Here is a 25,138-nt window from a genome sequence, read left to right as displayed (position 1 = left end):
AAGTCACTGCCAAGGCCAGCAAGGAGAGAAATGGACTGTGGCTTTTGAGAAATATGAATACAAGGCTCTTACTGGACATGAACTTGAGTTAAAAGAGAAAAGCAGCTAAAATGAAAAGCCCTAAATGAGTCAGGGCCACTTAGGGAGTCCATTTACTTTCCATGGTAAGAATAAAAAAGTATTTCAAGTCCTCTGTTTGAAACACAAAAAGCTGACCTGGAATATGGTTGGTATCTTATGAGAAAATATGTGAAGCCTGGGGACATGGCTTGGTTTAACAATTTATCAACTTTAGTTAAAAGAAATCTGGGTGATCTTATCACTCGTCTGGCCTCCCATCCTGAAAGTTCTGCTTGCCCAGATAAGTCACTGCTGGGCCAACATCCTCCTTGGCTATCCTTCACTTTGTCTCCAACAAAACTGAAGGAAGTTCCATGCACTACACAATGTTACTGTACATAGAACCAGGTAAAGGGGAGAGGCTAGAAAATTCTCCCTGTGTTTAGACTGCAGGATGTTTGAATCCAGCTCCATTACACAGAGACAAGTGCTTAACCTTTCCAAGCCCCATTATTTCCATCTATCAAATACGTATATATATACCCAGATCCAGCTTCATGGGCACGTGGCCTGTGTAACTGGACAGAACCCTGCACTTAGAAGGGCTGTGTGCTTTGTTTAATGCTCTGCTGTTGCCATCTTGAAACTCTCAATAATTTTTGAGCAAGGGGCACCACATTTTCATTTTGCACTGGTCCTGTTTATACCTGTCTCACAAGTTGTTGGAAAGGACTGCAGGAAGTAAGATCTGTCAGTTGCAACCTAGGCCTGGTATGTTGGTAGGTGCTCTGGGAAGGTAGCCACTGCTACCTTCATTATTTTCACATTGCTGAGGCTATTGGTATGTTATTTGGCCCGGGGCACTATGTCATCTGTAAGTGGGGTGGACAGAGTCAAGTCAGAGACTCAGCCTAAGTGACCAAGAGTGACCACTTTACCTCTAAGATGGTTTGCACATGCTGCTGAAGAACTTTCTCAAAGCTCCCTCAAGTTGGTAATTTGTTCACACAAATCAGTGACTTCCCTTCCTCCCATATGGCACTGTAGATGCAGAAGTGGATGTTCTTTCCCTCTGATGGCACCTAAGTAGAATGGCCATCGGGTCACCAGGTAAGTGGCCAAACAATCAAGGAAAGAGTCCATGCCAAGTAGGCAAGCATCGCCTTGCTTTAGAGAGAGAGGCAGTGACTATGGACCACTGGAGAGAGAGATAAAAGGGAGGTTGATAAAGGGAGATGGCGTTCTTTACTTTGAGCTCTGTCTTTCTGAAGAAGATGGTTTGTAGGGCTCTTGCATATGAAAGACGTTTCTTTAGAAATGGGTGTAAGCAGACCAAATTAAGAAACTTTGTGCCAGGGTGCACTGTCCAAGATGCTGAGATGAGATGTCTGCTACGTGAATGGATCCTGAGCTTTACCAGGGCTCGGCCATGTCACCAAAGCAACTTAACCTCCATGTATCCTGTGTTTGGGGGTGGGGTACAGTTTAACATGGTGCCTGACATCTGTCCCAGGGCACTGTTACTTTTGGCTACATCCTTTCAGTGCTTCTGAAATATAGATCTTCTCTGAATAAAAGGACTGTCAACCTTATTTTCTGAGTAAACATGCTGGAAAGGGCAAGGGCTTGAACGTCTGAGTTCCAGGAGGACCTCAGTACCCCAACACTGGATGGAGACCCCATCACCAGGTGTCATGGGAAGCCCATTGAGAAATGTGTGAATGTAAAATAAAAACAAAAGCATCACCTGGTGCCAAGTAAAAAGCTAAGTCAAAGACCCACAACAACAAAAATCATAGCAGCAGCTAGCAATTACTGAGCCCTTATATATGCCAGGCACCGTGTCAGAACTTTATGCTTATTATTATCTCATTAACTCTGACAGCAACCTTTGCAAGTAATTATTATTATCATCTTCATTTTCCACGTAAGGAAACCAAAGCTTGGGGAGGTAACATGACTTATTCTAAGTCATGCAGCTAGATTTGAAGCCAGTCCATCTGACTCCAAAACCCAAACTCTCATTGCTGTCCTGGCCTCATGAGGGGGCCTTTCAAAGAAGCCTAGGAGGTTTGTCAAGTAATTCCCAAATGACAGCAGTCGCTGTTAAAATTTAGTAGAGAGTCCCAGCACTTCTCTTTTCTCAAATATGCTAGCTACTCTTGTGAAAGTTCTAAATTCATGTCAACCATATTTCACCCACATTAAGGAGAAGTCTAGGAATTTAAAATTCTGCTACAACCTTTTTCTTTCTCCCACCAAACTGTTTGAAAGGAATATCTAAGAGGGAAGAGGAAAAAAAAAGTCATTTTGTTAAAAAAGTTGAAAAATATGCTTTCAAATGAGAAACATGTGTGTACTTATTCTTCCTCTTTTGTCTCTCCCTACCCCCACCAAGTTGAAAACAAGCTAACACAATACAAATGTACATATCCACATAAAGATACAAGAAACCAGTGGTGCCCTGGACGGCAGACAATCCAGCAGAGCAACCCGAGCCCAGCTCCAAGCCCAGTTTTCAAGCTTATGTACAACGACTCCTGGCAAAAGAAGGAAAAAAATGTACTTGAATTTTAAAGAGGGACTCGAGCAGAGGTGAATACTCAGGCAGGCTGGAGAGCAAGTGTGTCAGAGATTGCAGAAGTGCTGGAGTCATGCCATTTAAAAATATCATTTCTTGTTTCCTTGCTTCTGGCACAAACAAGCTACGGAATCTCAAAAATTGGGTCATCATTTTTGAATTCCCTGCTTTCAGCACAGCACTCAGTTGGTCGTATTGACTAGCTTAAAAGTCTGATTTCCTGAGCTAACACTTCCTGGCCATTCAGCTGCGGGGGAGTAATAAATTGGGGGGACTGTCTCTCCCACTGGCAACCAATGTGCAATAGTTCTCACAGGCGAGCCTAGGTCCATCCTTGTATTTCCTGATATCATATATTTAACAGCATCATATATGTCCAGGAAAGCACCACTAATGGGCCACCATTCTCCCTGGGAGGCCAAGGGAAGGGAGACAGGTTGACTCCTGAGGGGAAAAAACTGGCATCCTGATCTCGCAGGGTGATGATCTTTCTCATTGGCTTTGGTGTTCCCAAGAGCATGGCTGGCTTGCCCACGGGGGATGCGGGGCTGTGAGGAAATCATCCTATACGAGCTTCACTTAGGGTCAACAAGAGCCCTCACAACTCAATTGAGCGGTCACTACCACCAATTTTAGCAATTCTAGCAACAGATTTAAACTCACCTCCATCTGGGAGCAGGTTTTGTGAACTTTTACATGATTTTCTAAAATTTTATCGAGTCTCTAAACATCACTTCCCATCCCTGAGTTCCAGATTTCTAGCAAGCTGCCCCAGCTTGTCAGTGTGAGACAAGACTCCCTCCTCCTTTTGACCAGGTGAAAATGCTTCCTGCTTCTCTGCAATCACTTGTTTCAGACCAACATAATCACCTCCCAGTGCAGGCTCCGACTTCAGGACCAGCCTCTAATAAATGCTATGCTAAGGGAACAGGGAATGCATTGTGAGCTGAGTTTCTGAGACTCTTAACACTCATGCAAAAGGCATCGAATTTCAGAAGATCTTCTGGAGCATGAACACAGCCATGGGGTCAAGTCTGGGCTTGCTTTATTTGACCTTGGTTTGTTTTATTTTATTTAGGCAAACTTTCTCGGGGGACGCAAGGAACCATAAAATCCCTTACCTTTTAAAGGAGCCCATTGTTAACAATTTGTTCATCACAGCTCCCTCCACCTCACCAAAAAAGTCTCCAGTCTGCAGGGAAGAAAAGAAGACCCATGAGGAAGTGTAGATAAATAATGTGCCCAAACACCAGAGAAGAAATAAAAATGGACACACTCTGTGTCCTGGAGCTGACAGGGGCAAAAAAGCAGGTTTTCAGGACTACTGTTACATAACAGCGGAAAAGGTCTTAATAGCCATGAGAAGTTATGGGATTACAGAGCAAACTAATAAGCAGATGTGAATATTCCAAATACATGGCAGGGGCGGCGGGGCGGGGTAAGGGTGACATTGCATAACACGTGCTGAGTGTTGTAATTAAAACACACATGCACACGTGTGCACACACATGCGCACAAGCACACACGCATGCACCATTACTCTTGGATAGAGGGAGTAGGCATTAATCTGCTCTCAATCCCTTGTGATTAAAACACTACTTCATACAGACAGAAACAGGCTGTGAAAGGGCTTCCTAAGCAGTAATAAAAAGAATTGTTTATAATTCCTAAATGACCTGTTTAGGGATATATAGCAGTCTTCTTCATCGGTTCTATAAATTTCCTACAGCAGAGAATATGTCCTTTCTCTAAATTACTTTCTGAGGAACACCCTCATTTTGTCCATAGGCAGTTAATATGTTGACCAAGAATGAAGCTGTCCAGCCCTGCGAAAAGAAGGCTCGGCCAATCAGACTTCCAATGGCCGACCCCAGCTCTGGGGCTGTCTTCAGGGCACTGGAGGCCTAGCAGTCCTTCCCCAGCGCCAGGCTGATGTTTCTGCAAGTCCAGTTCTTGGTGCTGGCTGAGATTTGCCAACTCTGAATGGTGGAATGAAGGATTAACATCCTCGGGCATCCCTCCAGATTCCTGGAGCCACTATCATCAGTGTCCCAAGGGCGAGGGTGTATCCAATACAGCAGAACAGAGCTTGGAGCAACAGCCTTCCTCTGCCAACACCCTGGAAGGGGCTAGTGTAGATCAGTAGAGAACCCCCATCTGTACTGTGGGTGCTCTGAGGATTTATAGCTTATGTGGAGGTGGGTGGACGGCATTACACTCAGAGCCCAAATTATATAAATTCCATAGGCTTTGTATGATATTAACTAAATCCTGATTCCATTACAACGCAGTGACCTCAACAAGGCTCCTAGGAGTTTTCAGGCAGAAAGGCACATACAGACTTCGCCAAAAAGTCAGAAAAGAGAGGAGGAAAGAAAGAAATGACATTTCACTGACTGAAGGTCAAGCATTGCCTTTTTCACTCCAGGGACACTTGAACATTTGGCAAACTCTGTGGGTATGTGCTGCTGCTGGGAGCAAGAAGGACATTTGCATTTCTGGTGTGTAAATATGCCAGTATCAATGGAACTGGTTGTTGATGAAGAAGAATTAGCCTAATTGGAGTACAGGAAACAAGACGTCAAACAAGCTGAGGCAGGGCAGGCCCGCAGGCTCCCTGGGCTATTCTATCCAGAAATAAAGCACGGATCAGAGCCCACATGTAGTGGCCATGGCTTGGGAAAGGGTCACTATTTCAGTGGTTCACTTTGTTGGTTGGTCCAAGACTCACCACTGGAAGACATCGTCATGTCCTTCCTCCCCCAGGATCAGGTTCCCACCCTCAGCCCTCCATGATTATGGCAGGATGACAGAGCTCCTCCTCACAGGGGATTGATTTGGTTTCTCACTCCTCCCAGACACACGGGCATATTACCATAGGCCTATGGCCAGTCCTGCTCCCAAGAGACTGGCCTTGTTTCATGGGCTCACCTTTCCTATCTAACGTCCATCAACTGTCCAACATCCAGTGATGTCCAGCATCTGAGGAGACCATGTATGGGCAGCTTGAGTCTCAACTGTGTAACTGTCACCCACCAAAGGTGCATTTAAAATCCCACAACATGGGCTTCTCTGGTGGTGCAGTGGTTGAGAATAGGCCTGCCAGTGCAGGGGATACGGGTTCGATCCCTGGTCCGGGAAGATCCCGCATGTCGCGGAGCAGCTAAGCCCCTGCGCCACAACTACTGAGCCTGCGCTCTAGAGCCCATGAGCCACAACTACTGAGCCCACATGCCACAACTACTGAAGCCTGCACGCCTAGAGCCCATGCTCTGTAACAAGAGAAGCCACCACAATGAGAAGCCCGCACACCGCCACGAAGAGTAGCCCCTGCTCGCCGCAACCGGAGAAAGCCCGCACGCAGCAACGAAGACCCAATGCAGCCAGAAACAATAAATAAATAAAATAAAATAATAAAATAAATAGACAAAAAAAAATCCCACAGTGTTCTCATAGATAAGGGGGGAAACTGAAGCACAGTTCCACATGTTACCTGGAGCCAGTGTTCACAGATTAACAAGCCATTGAGCTTAGACACTAAAGAGTCATACTTAAAGACAATTAATTAATTTATTAGGCATTAATGGGTCTATCGCACTGTTGACTATTAAAACATTTTAAATGATTTAAATGACACTTCATTATAAAATGCTAGTATCCTGAAATATTAGAGTTAGGAGAAGCCTTCATTAGTCAACCATCCTCCTTTTACAGAGCCCGCCAGGAGTCCCTGGCAGGTTAAGTGATGCACCCAAGATCCCAAAACTAGTTGAGGAAGAGAGCTTGCATCAGAAACCATCTGCCTCCACCTCTGGTGTTACTTTACTACACCACACTGCTAAACTTGTCTTGATTTGACTTTCTTTTAACATGCCAATTTCATTTCTAATTGCAGAAAAAGTTGTCAGTCACCACGTTTTAAAGGAGAAACCCGTGTTTCTCTATTACAATGCTATTGATTTTAACTCTTATTTTGATTTCCAAATATCACTGGAGCTTTCTTGGCTGAGCACCCTAGCTTGGTTTCTTTCCATCTCTCCCTCCTGCCCCTGTACTGCACACAGCTCGATCAAATGAAAAACATTCTTCCTCTATATGTGGATTCTTGTCCCTCTGTGTTGAGAACCCAAGTTAATCCCTGAGCTCAGATAACTAATTTTTAAAAAGTAAAAACCAGAAAGAAAGCCATAAAGAATAATTACTTTGACATACATAAATACATACATATATTTGTGTGTATATATAAATTATATATATATAAAGATAAAATATCAAACTATTAAAAGGAGGAAACCTCCTTAAAATTGCCCAAACTCTTTCAGGCACCACCATGCTCAAGGCAAAGAGCTCCATAAATTGAACATTTTATGAGTGAGGGAGCAGACCCTGGGCTCTGCACCCCTCCCCACCTCTCCTCTCCGGAGGTAAAATCTCTTTGGGGCCTGCTGAGAAGTAGGCTGTGACATTCTTAAAGGGATGGAAATAAGGTTTTATAATCTCCTGCTATTACCTCTTAAATACAGATCATGTCTCAAAGTTTCAACACCATAATTTGTTCCCCCTGACCCAAGCACAGTCTGGGATCCTTACTTTGAGTAGGTAGAAATTTCTCACTCACTTGTGTGTAGTCTTCAGACACCAGAATAAATCCATTATTGTCTATGAGGTAACAGTTCACAGTCTAGAAAATAAAAACACCACAGTTTCAACTTTGGGTCCTCAGGCTGCTTTTACACGAAATGACATACTTCCAACCTGAGAGACACCTATTTTAGGCTGTTTTGGGAGAACTGGAAATGCCTGCTGGCTCTAGGAGTTAAGGCTATGGTTAAGCTAACCCGAGCATTTACTCTGCAAAACTAATGAACAAAAATAAAACACGAAGCAAGCCTTGAACATCCCAGATTAGGATAAAAAGAATATACATTTTAAAGTTATGCATTACAGTTTATCTTCCTTTTTAAAAATTTTTATGACCTGAGTAATATTTCCCAGGAACAAAGTGTCCAGAGGCCCCCGAGCCTGTATTCATGGTGGTTGAAGTGCAGCCTGTTTTGAAAGCAAAACGCCAGCACAATGCCATTACTCTAATGATGTATTAATGAAAACACCGTGTCAGCTCAGAAGACCATCAGGGGACCAGGTAATATTTTTTAATTTGTTCATAGACTTAGGCAGGAGGGAAGGGGCAGAACTTCTGTTAAAGGGTCCCCTCAGGCCTCCTAAAGGTTTTCAAACTGTGTTTTTAATTGGGAGCTGGATTTGGGGGCAGGGCTGTTAGCTTTTGGTAGCTCAGATTTATAAATTGTAGCAAGGTAAGCCCAAACCTCTGCTTCCCCCATGCTACTTTAATCTCAAGTGAATGATTTGCTACAGGCTAAGTCTTAATTACAGTGCTGTGGAGTTTAAATTTAAGGTTTTATTCCGTCCTTGATGTAACTCAGTTTCTATTTATTGCGGCTTTACATATCGACTGCAACATTTAATTTGTAACATATCTTTACCCTGAGCTAAATTCCCCTAGCTCCAGACCACTGCAGGGCTGGTGTTTTCTGGGACATTTACCTATCTGTGTAGTCGATTTTAGTGAGGCACAAAAGTATAGCAGTAAGTTGGTCAGAAAGATGCATCCTTTATCAGTAGGCAATGGTGGAGAATCGGCAGAAAATTAAAAGCCTGCTAGCATCTTTTAGAAACGAGTCAGCTGCTTTGGTGACCAAGGGTTTCTCTTGGTTATCCCAAGGGGCCAGATGAATGACTTGGTCACACTCTTGCTGTTCAAAGAAGCTCTTAGCTGTAAGGAGACTACTTTGTCCCTGGTGGGAGTCTTGACAAACTTTCTCCTTTTTTAGGACACAGCACTATGAAAGTACTCATAGAGTTCTACTGTCCAATATGGCAGCCACGCGCTACGTGCAGAGTTAAACTTAATTTTAAGTTAATTGGGTCATATTAGACAAATCTATACCCTTGTTTATTTGAGGATCCTGATTGTCATTTTGCAGATATAGACCCTGATGCAAAGGGAGGTTAACCTCCTTTCAGTCATACATGTTGAGCATAGGAGTGGCCTCCATATTAAAATACTGACTCTCCAAATCCTTGCAGTTGCATAGAGATCCAAAGTCATCATAACTCACCCTCTATCCCTAATTATAAAGTGAGTTCCTACTCAAACATCCCTAGCCAACTGGTATTGCTGCTATTAGACCTATATCTTTGGTCAATCTCTGTTCGTCTAATGTTGTAAATATTAGACAGTACAAAGCAAATAGATTATAAAGTCAACTGAAACTCTTCGGAAAGAGGCAATATTTCATGAAGCCCATGAAAGTGATATTGGAGATCAGCTCCAATCACACAGGAAGCCGTGGGCACATTAGTATCTGTCATAGGTAACACATGAAGAAAGAAAACATCACCACAGATAACATGAAAGATGCCTCCAAAGAGAATGATTTCAAAAGCAAGGGACTAAGAGAAGCTCCTGGGGAAACGGATCAAGCTCCACTACATTTGACCTTCCTTGTGATCACTCTGTGAAAATCAAATATAAAGTGAAGGATTCTATATTGTGATTTTTATAATTTTATCAGAAATGTTATACTCCCTACTCCCAAACCAAATGTGTCCTTTGTTTATAGAATTATAGTATGACTGCAATTATAATTTAAATTTGTTAAATAAAATAAATGTATTTTCACCATTTTCACTTTATTTAGAGACAAAGCTTCAATGAAATGTTTCATTATTTGCCATAAATGTTTGGTTCTTTCTCATTTCTTGGAAATGAGGACCTCTGTGCTCCTTATAATGGCCAGCACTGGGTGGAATCAAGGTTGGATTGGCCATTAGGAGACTCACTTCTCAGGCATCCACCTTTGCTCTCACTCTCTTCTGGTGTGGAAGGCACAGAGGGGAAAGTAAGAAACCGATATTGCCAACACTGTGAGTGACAAATCACTGAGAAAATCACAGGTCAGAAGCAAGGATGCTGTGTCATTGATGTAGAACTGGGCCCCTTAATCTGAAAGGTGTCATTTAGTTTTCATTATAGGCAATATTGCTATGTTAGGTATATTTAGTCTCTGTGAAGACTTCATAAACAGACCTTTCTTGATTAAATTATTGGGAAGTATGGTGGAATGGAGTAAGGCCACTGGAGTAAAGTGAGCAGGGTACTGGGTTATGAAACAGGACAGAATTAGCCAGATTCCAGTCTGATAAATTGTTTTCTCTATGTCTCTTTACAATAAATAGCCAATCACCTTCTCCATACTCCCTCCTCCAGTAAAAAGAAAGAGAGGAGATATTTTCTCAGCTTTCCCTCACTGTGCTACTTCTGCCCCAAATTAAGCCAAACCTCTCAGAAGGAGTCTGCCCAGAGCCCTGTCCCAAGGGTAGGCTGACAGGCTGAAGGGCTTGGGGAAACCAGGAGCTCTAAGTTTTGACAGATATTGTAAGCAACCACTCCACAGCCACCTGTGACAAAACATGTAAAGATGAGGCTGTTTGAAAAATGCAGAGACAAAGACAGAGTGGGTGAGAGAAGTTGTCTTTTTTTAAAAAGGCATCTTTCTTCAACTACTTGATGACTCAGTATTGCTCAGAGAAGTCCTATTCCAGGCCACAGAGGCAGGTCAGGTAGATATCTGAGGTTCAGAGCCCCAAACCAGGCCATGGGAATTGGGCAGTCACAGATAGTAAGGAAAGCTGGGGAGAAAGGGTACTTGGGGGTGAGAAGCACAGCACCACGCCTGTGTTACCTGGAAGGTTACCTGTGTTACCTGAGGCTAAGATACTAGCTTGAGAATCGGAGACTTTGACACTTGCTGTCAGTGTGACCTTGAGCAAAGCCTTTTAACACTCCCAGTCTCAGTTTCCTTATCTGAATGATGGAGACAGCAACAACTATTTCAGAGGAGTGGTGAGAAGATTAAGTAGGCCAGTGAGTACAAAGTGCTGAGCACAGAGCAAGGTGCATAGTGAGTACCTGGAGGACCTGTGCTTGTGTCTATTCAGCAAATGATGTTTATTGGTCACCTACTATGTGCCCTCTTTATAAGTATCCTACTGCTGCAAATTGAGTTTCTCAGAAAGGGAAGTTGTTACATAGTTTATAGCAAGAGGCTGGGGAGGCAAGTCAGCTGATAAGCGTGTGTGCTCATCTCCCCTGCTAACCAGTTAGCTCCTGGAGGACAGGGGCCATTTCTGACTCTGCTTCCCATTGACTCCCCGGGTGTTGGAGGTACCAGGCACGTAAGGAGGGCTCAGTAAACGTGTCTTGAAGGAATGAGTGAGTGTGTGAGAGGTTGCCTCTCAGGTTCTGAAGTTAACATTTGCTTTGTGTGGAATGGAGCTCCTTAAAGTCGTCAGTCAGGCCCATGGCCAGGCCCTCCATGAAGATGTATCTACAAGCCAGGAAGACATCTGGCCATACCGACTCCACCCACCGGCCCAGGGCACTCTAGCCAAGGCCCAGGGAGGCCATTGTTGGGAGAGACAGAGGGGCTGGAGTGGATCCAAGGCAAAGCATGTCTGATAAGTCTGTGGGAGTTGGGCCAGGTCTTCAGTACAGAGGAGAAGCCAGAAGCATGTGAACTTAATGAGCCCCCACAGCTGTTTTTAATGGGGACCTGATCACTCGAGGGCAGTTCGGGGAGTGGAGGGACATGGCCTCAAAGACTTAATTAAAAGCTATGAAAGGGGAATGACACGTGGAAAGAGTCTGCTGAAAGGATGGAAAGGGGCCTGGCTTTTCCATTTAAAACGATGTCAACTGCTTGCCTGAAGCCAAAATTTAGAGTCAAAATGGGAAATGGATGATAGTTTCAAAGTGCAAAATGAGCATCAGATCAAGTTCAGCAATCCAGCAAATTCCATGCTTAATTTTCAAAGTGTGTGAACTTTTAAAATGATATTTGAATGGGGGTCCATCCCAATGGCTGCTAAAGGAGATCATTAGTAGTGAGGAAGGCATGCCCAGTGGAAACTGTCATTGCCTGAAGTGTGTATGTGGTTGCCATCTGAGGTTTTAGGTTCAGGTGACCCACTACTCTAAGGGAAGAACATGTCTGCAGACGTTTTTGTTTGATAGCTAATGTTTATTGAGTGCTTACCGTTCGCCAGGAGCTGTGCTATAAAGTTTTCATATATTATCTCATTCATCCTCATCATTACTCTGTGAGGTAGGTGTTTCTACCCCCATTGTATAGTTGAGGAAACAAAGGCAAGGCTTATTACTGTCAGAGTCACAGTTTGAAGCTATTCTAACTCCATAGCCTGTGCCTTTAACCACTATGCTAGACCACCTGTGAAATCAGTTACTGAACAACTAATATATATTGTATGTTTCGAAGTCTAAGTGGGAATCCATTTCCACTTATTTTTATATATGAGAATGCACAGAGGCAGTGTGGGTTGTAGGAACACTGCCTCTAACTTTATTCATCAGATTATTCAACCAACTATTCATCCATCCATCCAACCAATCAACTAGAAACCAATCAATCAACCAACCCAACTATCCAAAACACCATCAATCACACTAGCCAACCAACCATCCATCCAGTCACCCAACTAACCAACCAACTGTCCTCAGTTCTTTTACCACAAATAGGGATTAGTAATTGTACAAGTAAAGGGCTTAACATAGGGCCTTGTGACACTGATTAATCAATATTATTGTTGAGCTGAGTTGTCTTGAGTTGAACACTCCAGTAAGACAATTAATGCCTCAAAGACAGAGGAGAGGTTTGAAGCCACTTGACTATCCTATGAATGGCATCCCCAAACTTACTGAAAGGGTGTTGATCATAAAACATCATAGGGTACTCTTTCCTACAGGAAAATTAATTTTGATCTGATGGTCAGGAAAAGTTGGGGTTTTGCTGAAAAGCTGATTGATTAGTTTTTACTCTTTGGATAGTAACTCATACAGCAATTATGTTTTTTTTTTTTTTAAAACTGGCAGCCAGATCTTTGGGGACTGAGCATTTTGTACTTTAGCTTCACCCTGGACTCCCTTTCATATTTCTCTACTTGTCTTTGCTTCACCTACTTTTTGGAAATATACTTCTAATCTATGTTTTCTGAGTTAGAATTACGTTTGGTTAGGATTTCTTTAATCCCTGTGGTAACCAGAAGGAATATGAATGTGTGATCATTTATAAGTTCCAGTTTATGTATTGACTAATGGTTTGGCTGACTCAGAGAGAGGAAGGCCGCCTAAGCCAAAGTGAAAGGCCACTTCACACCTGCTTGATCCAAAATGTGGGGCAGAAGATACATGGGATTGGATGCTGTAAAAACTTAAATCTGATGGACAGACTTAGGACAGTGGTACATCTTTTTTCTTCTATTGCTCATGTGTGGAATTCAAATTCCTCCTCCCAAGATTGAGGGAGAGGGAGAGAGATAAAGAGAAAGAAAGAAGGGAGGGAAAGGGAGTTGTAGGAGGGAAGCATTATGCTAGAATGCAACATTCTGAGTTTTCAACTCTTAGATTTTTGGCTTATTACATGAAATTAAGCAAGTCATTTTATTTCTCTGATCCTCAGTTTCTCCCTCTGCAGAATGGGTCATATATTCCTATCCATTTCACCGGGTGGTTAAGAAGATGAAAAGAGGTACCACATGGGGAGAAAACTTTGAGAGTTGTAACATGAGTTTCAAATGGCAGTAATTTGTATCGTTTTTTTATAAAATGCCAAAGTCCCAGTAGTGCTGTTCGTGGGACATTTATATCACATTTCTCTAGCTCTCATAAACTATCTGATTGGGAGAAGAAAGAAAAAGAAAGAAACAAAGCAAATGTCCTTGGGTTTTTGGAAACTGGTCCAGAGCAATCTGTTAGACCTGGCTCTGTGAGACATTCCCCCTGTGAGAAAACACCCGTAGTCATCCAACCACTCCACCACCACCCGCCTCCGCCCCTGCCACCCCCAACTTGATTAGGGCAGACACAGGGCCAGGAGGCCCTCATACCTCATCATCACAGCTGATAGAGCATTTGCCATCCAGAGAGGCGCACTGTGGGGTGAGGGGGAAACAAAAGGAAACGTGTCATTTGGACACACCAGCGTCTGCTATGGCTGCCACATAGTTACTCAAGGACAGCCTATCAAAGTCCTAGCCTGTTATGTAAATACCAAATTTCATCCAAAGGGAATGCTCCAGGATGAATTGGCCCATTCTCTCTAGGATGAGTACCAGCTCCAAACAGTAATATAAAAGACAATTTGGGGACTTCCTGGTGGCACAGTGGTTAAGAATCCGCCTGCCAATGCAGGGGACACGGGTTCAAGCCCTGGTCCAGGATGATCCCACATGCCCCGGAGCAACTAAGCCCGTGCGCCACAACTACCAAGCCTGCATTCTAGAGCCCGTGAGCCACAACTGCTGAACCCGCGTGCCACAACTACTGAAGTCCACGTGCCTAGAGCCCGTGCTCCGCAACAAGAGAAGCCACTGCAATGAGAAGCCAGCCCGCTCACTGCAATTAGAGAAAGCCCGTGCAACAAAGACCCAACGCAGCCAAAAATAAATAAATTTATTTTAAAAAAAAGACAATTTGGGGGCAACAGGGCCCTTTTTCATTTTAATTTATGTTGTCCATTTTAATTTATGCTTCATTCAATATTGATGTCTTTTTAAGACCTCAAATCTTTGAGTAACAAGAAATATAATTATGTATCCATTTAATTTTAAATTAACCCCCAGTGACTTTTTTTTTAAAACTCCTGTCTGTGTTCTTGGTACATAGTTTCCTAAAGTATCTTCATTTAAGAAATGATATACCATTTCAACATTTAGAATTGGACAGATGGAGGCAACTTATGTGTTGCCATTTCTGCTGAATTACTGAACAAATACCACTGAGATTACTTAGTACAGAATGTATAGTGCAAGTAAAGAATGTTCCCAGATTATCCAAGGCAGAAGAGCCCTTGGCCAAAGAAGGCATGCTTAGTCTACCCTAGTTATGCAAAAGCCTTCAAAAGAGATTCACAAATAAGTAATTGGGCACCACAAGATTAAAAAAAAGTCACTATGAAAATCTGCAAAAGTCCCCAATACTTAGAAGAAACACTTCTCTTTTAGAAGGGCACTAGTTTGATCTCACAATTACAATTACTACTGTTTGCAGGAGCAAATTCCCTGCTTTCCCAGCATGTGGTGTCTAACACGCTGTCAGCCCTTTATTTTGCAGTGAAATGAAAGGTAATCTGAGCAGCCCAGCAGTTCATTTTACAAACATTCATCGGAAATCTGGTACTTTTAGGCTCCGGGTACTCAAATGTGAACACCTGTATAATAACTGTGTCGCTAATTCTTCAACATGCTGATTATAACTTACCTGTCTGCTGGCAGTCCAGAACTTCCTTTGGAAAAATTCAAGTTTCATCTGAATGCCTACAGCTTGGACAAATTATAAATAAAACATGGCATTAGAGATCTCTTTACACAATTATTTAAGATTATCATTGAAAATTATCTGTCAAGGTAAGATGCTGATGTAAGCACATCAGATAAAAACACTTAAAAACAAAATTTACGGTGAAGCATACAACTAAAACATTTTATCTTTCAGGTAAGGAATTTTCAAGGTTACCTGTAGTCATAGAACTCTTGACAGAACAAACTGAGCACAGTGCAGATGGCTCTTTGGAGAGATGTTACTTGAGTGTTTCTAAAATTCATATACTTGTGGTCACCACCCTCCCCAGCACAGCTGAAGACAGGAATGGAAATAAGAAGAATATTCAGAAGATCATGGTTCCTTCAGGGTTCCCACTTCTGTTATTACTGCATGAACTTGCATGCCTAAAATGTGTACTCTGCATATATTTTTGAGATATGAAACTTGAAAAGTACTTGTCCTGAGGCTGGTGTTTGGAAGCGAGTCACTCAGCCATGACATGACTTTGTTGAACTGTCCCCCAGCATCCACATCTCAGTGATCTTCTCTCCCCAGGAACTCTGGTGGAATTATATAGATCTTTGCTTGTCTGTGGAAAGTTCCCTAGGGCAACAGTGAATGCTACTTCTAGTAAGAGAAATGTACAGAAATGGAAGAGGTTAAGAAAGTGATTTGAAACTCTGGAAAGAAGAATTCGGTGGAACCTCAGAACTAGGCAATGAACAAGCTCAGATTATTTCTCTCTATGAAGTCAAGACAAAGTAACTCTTGAAACTGTTTTCGAAAGTACTCAAGTCAGGGGAAAAAGCTCATCAGATGGTGAGAAAACTTTAGAGGAGATGGAAAGAAAGAATGAGACTCTGTGCTGGAAACACTGCCCTCCCCAAGGGGACACCATTTACCCCTGGGCAGTTTTGCAAACTTCAGTCCATTGCACACAACTTCCCCAATTTTTGCCATATCCTTATACCACCAGTATTGTTATTTATCTTTCCACATGTTTTTTCTTTTGCTGAAATACCTACAGTAACTTCAATCTACATAATAATACCTATCAAAAGAAGTACACAATTACCAAAAAAAAAAACCAACAAAAAAAAACTAAATTCACTCATATACTTTTATGTGGCCACCATGTTAGATGCCCCCCACCAACTCCCACCCTGGGTAAACATTCTTCTGCTGGCTTCAGGAACTTGAAGATTTATGAAGGTCTTGGGCTGTTACCCTTATAAGTACCAAGTGCATTTCTACTTCCTAAACAAATTGTTGGAGCAAGATCTGAGAGTCAAAGTTAACTGGGATATGTACACTTAGAGAGACTCATCCTCTATCTTTGCACTTAGAACGTCAGACTCTAGGGTAAGACTAGAGCTAAGCATGGCTGCAACATGCAGAACGGAAGACTCTGAAATGCACCATTTCAGCACTCTGGGTTCATCCCGCTTTGCCCAAAGTGTCTTCCATCTTCTGGAGCATAAGCTCCCCAGGGACAGGGACATGTTCTTGCTCCCCACTGGATCCCTGCCTCCAGCAAGGTGCCAAGCACATAGATGACTCACTGGTAAATGCTTGCTTTTTTAGAAAAACTGTTCAGGTGATAGTATAGTTAGTAGATGGATGGATGGATAGATAGATAGATAAACATCAGTGTGAATTATAATCATACCTGAATAAAGGTTTTTCAGTGGCAGTTCTCAACACATTAGAACCATCTGGGGGACTTCAAAAAAACATTCTGATGCCTGGTGCCTTCCCCCTCCACACTAAGACCATTTAAATCAGAATTTCTGGGAGTGGAGCCTAGGCATGGGTATGTTTAAAAAGCACCTCAGGTGATCTAAATGTGCAGCCGGGGTTGAGCTAGGCTACTCCACAGGCCTTACTGTAGACAGTAAGTTGGCTATGGAGGACCTACCACGATATGGGCCATTTGGTCAGACTATAGCATAAACTGCTCTTCCTAGCCCTGGAGAAAATTTCAGAGAATACCTGAAGGAAGCTGATATTGAAGCCTGAAGGCTATTCACTGCAGTTTCAAATGAATCTTGTCTTCCAAAGTGCCTGACGAGCCATATCCCTATTGGAGAGGAACCAACTGAGGAAGCTGTAAACCACAGCGCTGGCTGGGTTTTTAGTCAGATCCACCAGCAGGAAGAGGTAAGAGCCTGACCTGGACTTAAGAAGGGTCTTGAAGCAAGTATCTCTGGTTCTACCAAACACAGGGAGGGATGGCAGAAAGCTGACCTCAGAGCAGAAGGCCTTAAAACTGTTGTGACATTCAATCATTGGTATCTAAGGGGAGGGAGGAAAACGAGTTTTCTCTCTTCCTCCGTGTGTATCTCTGCAGGCCAAGGTCAACAGCCACGGCAGGCTTCGAGACACAACAGGATAAAAGCAGAGGGTTCCTTGAGAGAGTCACCCCACGGTGACCTTTCTATGGTGTTTCTATTCCCAGCAACCCAGAGCTGCCCCTGGCCCACCCATCGTCTACTGAGTTCCCCCGTCAGTCACCCATGCCCTTTCTGAGCACCCTTCCCATTCTCTGATGGAGGCCCCGTTTTCACCTCTCTAATGAAGCTAGCTGCTCCCTCCTGGGTGTTTATCCATCTCACATACTTGCAGCCTGCTATCATCTGCCCCTTTCGGTCTGTATCCCAGCTCCTCAGAGTGCTTTAATCTTGCTTCATGAGTCAGTCCCTCCATCCCATTAATCATGCAGGCTGCTTCTCTCTGATCTCCCTCCAGCAGGCTGCATCCTCTCCCTGGTCCTGATGCCCTAAACTAGACACTACTTCCCTCACTCCTCACTCACTCCCTGTCTGGGCCATGAGGTCGATGCCAAAGGACTCCCAGACAGTCTTGATTATAATGGATCTGCTCCATTTTGCCCTGGCTGTGTTTTTTGTTGCCCACACCCCTTCCAGCAACTCTGGCCCATGGTTTCCCACTTCTGGGTTTGTAGTATGTTCACCTACAAGTTAATATACTTCTCTATGATTAAGAGATTCACAGGCCCATTGGTGGGTCAATTTCATGACCATTTGTTCAGTGGTGCTTTCTATGCCGGGCTCTAAGCTGGGTGCTAAGGGGAATGAGACCACATGCTCCCTCAGAGTCTATGTGGGGAGTGGCCACGTGGTAAAAGCAACATCAGAGGCTTAAACAGAGAACTGTGGAGCACAGAGGATGGGGCAGACTTGGCCTGGGGGAATCGGTAAGAACTTTGTGTAAGATAAAGCATGGAGATCTGACTCATAGAAAAAGTAAGAACAGAGGAAAGATGAGAATCAAGTGCAGAAACAGCACAGGCAAAAGGATGGAGCCTTTTCAAAGACCATACTGTCTTCTGAGGCTTGAAAGAATGTGAGTGGGGGAGATGGTTGTGGGGGCTGAGGTCAAATGGCAAATGGTCTTGAATGTCAGGCCAACACACCTGAAGAGTATCCTGTAGGCCAGGAGTTGGCCCAAGAGCCAAATTTAGCCTCTTTTTATCAATAAAGTTTTACTGGAACACAGGCACCCTTATGTGTTTACGTACTGTCTGGTACAACAGCAGCGCTGAGTAGTTGCAACAGAGGCTGAATGGCCCACAGAGACTAAAATACTTACTGTTTGGCCATTTACAGAAAAAGTTTGCTGACACCTGCTTTAGGGTCTGAGGAGCCATTTAAGATATTTAAGTAGAAAAGTCAAAGGACTTCAGATCTATATTTTAGAAAGTCCACAATGAAAGCCCTGAGAAGGAAGGACTAGGGAAATGGCCCAGACAGTGGGAAATAGGAGAGTGAGGTGAGTCAGGCAGCCACAGCCACTGGGTGCGTTTGGCTAATTATCTCTTAAGTACAAATTGATTTAAAGCAAAAAACAAACAAACAAGCAAACAGCAAAAAACCCTCAAAAAACCAGAATAAAAATTCCCCTCCACAAACAAACAAAAATGCTTAAGGGCATTCCTATGGCTAATTCTATTCAGAAAAACAAATACAAGCTTCCACAAACAGAAATTTAGCTTCCTCTTGCTATTTTCCTTTGTTTTGTTCCAGTTTTATTTTTCCTTTTTTCAACTTTTATCATAAAAAAGATCATCATTACTTCAACAACTCCTCCTCTCTTCTCCCATCCCCCACACATCCCAAATGGAACCTGAGATATTTGTCATGCCCGTCTACTTTGTTCTTTCAACATTTCAAGCCATAACGGTATATTCTGATTCAAGTCAATCCTGCTAATTTAATAAGAAAAACAAGGACTGAAAATGCTTTAGCGAAACCCAAGTCCCAAAGAGAATGCAGAAAATTAAAACACCATTCCTGGGGTTTGAAATTTTTTAGACAGTCCAGAAAATCATCAACATATTTCTCCTGGAGTTCACGGTGCTCCTCACTTCCATTTGATTATAAAGGCTCCCCGGCTCCCTGCTAGGAACTTTCAACACAAGGATGGAGACAGAGTCCCTTTTCCATGACTGCATCTGGTGGTTCCTTACTCACCTCCCAGGAGCAGAACTGACCCAGAAGAAAGTATCTCTGGGGACCCTTCCCAGCACTCCAATATCGTGTGAGCCTCCTAGGACAATGACCTTAAGATACTAGGATGGTCTTCGGAAACCAACAAAACAGCAAAATCGTCGTTATGAGAATTGCCATCCCAAAGAGCCCCAGAGCCTTTCATATGAAATATTCATGCATCTGGAGCACTGACACCTCATAATTTGCTTTGAATTAGTCAGGTTACTGCTGCTATAACACACCTCAATACTCTAAAGTATGCCTGAGTGCAGATTTTCAGCTCAGCAATACAGACCACAGAGCTTCCATGAAATATCTTCCTTCCAGTCTTCCCCTTTCCCCAACTCTCTAACTTCCTTCCTACCTACTTTTCCCCTCCCTCTCTTCGTCCCATGTTTATCAGAAACCAGATACATGACAGGTGGTGAATGTACTGAAATGAAGACTTAAGGGATGCAACAGTCATGGATGGAGGCCTGGGAGGGCAGTCAAATCACTGAAGAGAGGATCACACTTCAGGATATTCAGAGCTGACGGAGTCGAGCATCATCCAAGCACCAAAACATAATGGCACTTCATTTGCAGAATGTCAGTGATTAGTGCACTGGAATTGGGACCAACAGCTGACCTCAAATGCTGCAGTCCTATGTTGTCCAAATTGGTGGCCACTAGCTACATGTAGCTATTTAAATCAAAATTAAATAAAATTAATAATTTAGTCCCTAAGTTGCACTAGCCACATTTTAACTGCTCAATAGCCACATGAGGCTAGTGGCTACTATACTGGACCCAACAGATCCAGAACATTTTCATCATCACAGAGAGTTTAATTGGACAGTCATCACTGATAACAGGAAGGAACACAGAGAGGAACTGGAGACTGGTGTCCCTTGAGGATGAAAGTTAACGTTCCCCACAGACCCGTCCATGCTACCCACTACCTGGAGGTGAAAGAAATGAGGATGACTTAGGTATGGAGGATCTAGAGCAGATAGACCTGCCCGTGTGAGAAGACCTGGATTTGCAAGGGGAAGATGGTAATTAGTTTGAGAGAAACCCAAAGAAATCAATGCAATATGCTCAATGTGGCTACCACCCTCAAGATTTATTTATTTTGCTTTATAAAATTTGAAAATACAAATTACATTTCCAGTGCTATTATATTCAAATGCATTCAAGATGAAATCATGCATGCATCTCATATCAGGTTAATAGACATGCATTCAAGTGTAATCCGAGACTCACCAAAGAACAATGTTACATGTAAAATTAGAAATAAAATAACTTTTTCATATTGTATTCATTTAGAAATAATTTTCTGTGGGCTTGGCCTCAACTGGCAACTTACCCCTAGGAGCACAAATCCGGTTTGTAAAACAGTGCTCACCACGCCTGGCACGCAAGCTCACACAAAACACCCCTACCTCCATTTGCCCAGTTCTCCAGCCATGCAATATATTCACATACACATAGAGAGCTCATCCAGGAGACAGAAAAACAACCCTGCCGCCATCAACAAATTATAACCAGGAAAGTGTTTACCAAGAGCTCTGGTTGTGAACACTGTTTCTAAGACAGCTGAGTGCCCATGGGTACATCATTTCACTTCTCTGTCTCTACAAAGAGAGTCACACTGGCTCTAGCTTCTGAACAGCACTTTCGTGGGATGGGGATAAATGACACAAAATAAAAGGATGTGTATCAGAACACTCTAAAGGGTTGACAGTGCTGTCAACATTCATGTGATGATTTGTTCCTAGTTTTCAATCCTTTTTGCTTGTATTTCACAACCAAGTACACCTTTTGTGCCAATATATTGACACTGAACAGAAGATTCATCCACGATAAATCCATATTGTCCACTGCTACCAAGGTCCCTTAGGATGTAATGTTGGTGGGTAAACACTCTACAAAATTATAATACCTTAGAAGGGGGGAAAGGCCACGTGAGCACTGGCAAAATGAAGCAGAAAACAGAAGGCAAAGATTCCTTTCCAGCTGAGCAAGCTTGAAATGGATTTTTTTCCCTTCAGGATTAATGAAAGGTGTGCCACTCTTCAAATGCCATCACTCACCCCTCTGGAATTGTGATTATCCATGCACACTCAGGACAAGGTTAGATAGGTCAGCATATAGAATCCAAGAGGGTTTTGTCCCTGATACTCTCACCATCAGCTCCATGTGCTCATCAGCCAGGCTACCTGGTCACAAAGCTTCTCAACTGACTGGCTACTGCTGGCAGCATGGGGACAATTATTTCATTCCAGTGCTCAGGCAGAAAATCAGATCCCAGAGCTCCCCTGGGCTGGCTTGGCCCACAAACAGGAGTGTTTTCTTCTAATAGATTCCAACTCATGGGTAGGAATATGGTAGAAAACCGTATCCTTATTAGAGAAAATAAAACTCTAATAAGTTAATAAATAAAATACATGCTAAGGATTTCCTTTGTATCTCATCACTTAGGAGTGGAACAAGTTTTCTTAAAATCCAAATTCTACAAGTTCATGCTGGCCATACATTTTCTCAACTAGAAAATGAGCTCCTTTCTGGTCATATTTCTCAAGCAGGGTAGTGGCTCTTTTTACACAGCTGGGTTAATATCTCCCACCTTGTCCTCAGCCCCCCTCTGACAGAGTCCCTGAATTTTCATTCCTTTGTACCCAACAGCAATGATGGCTTGCAGTGACAGTAACAAGGCATGGCACATTTGGATTACAACTTGCCTTAATTAACGGTCAACTGTAATAGCTGCTAGCCAAGCCACATTTGTTTAAATGTTTTCTTCTGTTTGTTTTCAAAATAGTTAATTGCAAGTAGAACTAACAATGAATCTCAATGTCACTTTTTTGGAATATTTCATGATTAACTGGGGGTTTGGGAAAAGGCCACTGTCCTGGAGCACTGAGGAAAAGAACTCTAACCTTCCTTACATCAAATACAAGCCCATTCCAGGGGTCTGCTAATGTCCAGGATAAATGACTTACCACATGAATAACAGTTTAAAACTGTAATGTGAATTATGACATAACTCATCTGTTAAATATTTCATGTGAAGATTTTAATGATTTGCATGATGGAATGTTGGACAAAAAACACAACTGAAATCCTGGGACTAATTTGGGCGAAACTGAGAACAGAGTATCCTCATGGAGATGAGGGGGAAGAAAAGGCAGCTGCATTTATTCCCCCCTGGGTGTCAGACTGGCAAGTCCAAAGGCTTTCTTAAAAGATTATAGGGACGGGAGAATGATCAGCAACAACCTTTTGAAAAATATTTAGATCAAAGCCATATTTGTTTATTATAATCTTGGTAAAGCCTGAACATTAATCTCCAAGGTATGGTATTATTTCAGAAATCAGGGGAAAAAAAACCATTCTCACAGGAGCAGACACACCTCATATTTTAGCCTACGCCGAGTGAAGAAATACAATGATAAAAGGGGAGGAGGTATTTTAAATATAAACCCCTCACCGATTGCATATTTCACTTCTGAAGTATACCCTGTGGTATTGGGGTGGAGGGGGGGTAATCTTTCTTATACATGCTTTTAAGTAACAAAGAGCTACATGATATATGTCTGTGGTGAGAGAGAGGGAGGGAAACAGGACTCATTATCACTCGATTGACAATGCGATAGCAGAAGATTTTCTTTGAAGACTCATAGCTGCAGAGGCCTGTTTTAATCTGGGACTGGCTTCTGGGAATGTGTGTAGGAAGTCCTGATCCCTTCGCCTACACATTTCTTTTGTAGTCACTTTGTTTTTGTCCTGTCAGAGCTTCTTGGGAGCAGTCACCTTTGGTAAAGTATAATAAATGACAATTATGAATGTTTCCTCCATTTAGATTCTAATTACTTGACAGAATCAATGTTGAAAAGAATTAGCAGGGCTGTGGAATGGAATAATAATTTTCTTTTCACCCCTGAGGTAATCTGGAAGCATTTTTCCAGACTTCATCTGAAGAAACCTATATTCCCTCAGCTTTCTGAGGCCACTGGAGCTGGCATCGAATAGTTTTTGTCAGATCATTTTATGCTCACAAAACTCTTCAAATAATATTATTTCAATAAGGTTTTCAAGCCAATACATTTTTAGAGTCAATTCCCATCCTTTCAAACTTTCAGAATAAAACATTTAAGCCTCAGGCTTCATTGTATTTTAATCAGGGTTACGCAAATCAATGTCCATTAAGAAAATTATAAGTTTCCAAATTATAGCTCCCCAGTTAATAATTTCTTATTAGGTCACCACCTAATAACAGTTACCAAAGAGATTATAACAAAATCAGGGGTCACATTTCCAAACATTTCAAAAGCCATAATAGAATGGTCACATATATTTGCCAAACACCTCTGAGCTGGATGTTGATGACTGTATTCAATGCAAAGCAGCATTAAAATATCCACATCAGAATGTAAATTGGTGCAACCACTATGGAGAACAGTATGGAGGCTCTTTAAAAAACTAAAAATAGAACTACTATATGATCCAGCAATTCCACTCCTGGGTATATACTTAGAAAAAAAGAAAACACTAATTTGAAAAGATACACACACCCCAATGTTCATAACTGCACTATTTAGAATAGTCAAGACATAGAAACAACCCAGTACCCATCTACAGACGATCTGGTTTAAGATGATGTGGCATACACACACACACACACACACACACACACACAATGGACTATTACTCAGCCATAAAAAAGAATGAAATATTGCCATCTGCAGCAACAGAGATGGACCTAGAGAATATCATATGAAGTGAAGTAAGTCAAACAGTGAAAGACAAATATTATATGATATCACTTATATGTGGAATCTAAAAAATAATACAAATGAATCTATATACAAAACAGAAACAGACTCACAGACCTAGGAAATAAACTTATGGTTACCAAAGGGGAAAGGGAGGAAGGGAAGGGATAAAATAGGAGTATGGGATTAACAGATACAAACTACTATACATAAAATAGATAAGCAACAAGGATTTACTGTTTAGCACAGGGAAGTATATTCAATATCTTGTAACAACCTACAATGGAAAATAATCTGAAAAAAAAATAATCTGAAAAAATAATAATAATCTGAAAAAATATATATATGTATAACTGAATCACTTTGCTATTCACCTGAAACTCATACAATATTGTAAGTCAAATATACGTCAATAAAAAAAAATTCACATGGACAGTTCACGGAGCTGGAGGAGGGTGTCCAGTTACTCTGATTCTCCAGCTTATGTTCCAGGGCACAGAGAAGGAAAGGGACTTGTCCAAGCACACCCAGCTCATCCTAGGAATTCTGAGTCCATTCAGACCCCCCAAAACCCAGGACTGGGTGGGAACTGTGGTGAACGAGAGACCACCCTGTGCTGGTGTCAAGGGAGCATCTCCGCTCAGCTGATGCCTTGTGGGAATATCTTCTGGATCCTGCAAGTTATTCTGATGCTGCAGGAGAAGCTGAAAATCTAGAATTAATATACAGACAATTCACTGAAAAATTCACAGCACTCCGATAGGGTTGCCAGATAAAATATTTCTGATTTACTAAATCTGGCAATCCT

At 42.3% G+C, this 25,138-nt stretch overlaps 1 protein-coding gene across 1 annotated transcript in view; it reads right to left on the bottom strand.

The window, feature by feature from the left end:
- The window catches only part of CACNA2D3 (calcium voltage-gated channel auxiliary subunit alpha2delta 3), a 768,110-nt gene that overhangs the window by 67,799 nt on the left and 675,173 nt on the right, over positions 1-25,138 (bottom strand). The window contains 4 exon segments of the mRNA XM_036869418.1: positions 3,763-3,833; positions 7,260-7,322; positions 13,628-13,672; positions 15,000-15,061. Of these exon segments, the coding sequence (XP_036725313.1) occupies positions 3,763-3,833; positions 7,260-7,322; positions 13,628-13,672; positions 15,000-15,061 (241 nt within the window).

The sequence above is a fragment of the Balaenoptera musculus genome, chromosome 11, assembly GCF_009873245.2.
Source record: "Balaenoptera musculus isolate JJ_BM4_2016_0621 chromosome 11, mBalMus1.pri.v3, whole genome shotgun sequence".
Taxonomy (NCBI): Eukaryota; Metazoa; Chordata; class Mammalia; order Artiodactyla; family Balaenopteridae; genus Balaenoptera; species Balaenoptera musculus.
Note: the sequence above shows the minus strand (reverse complement) of the source record. Positions and strands in the feature narration are given on the sequence as shown.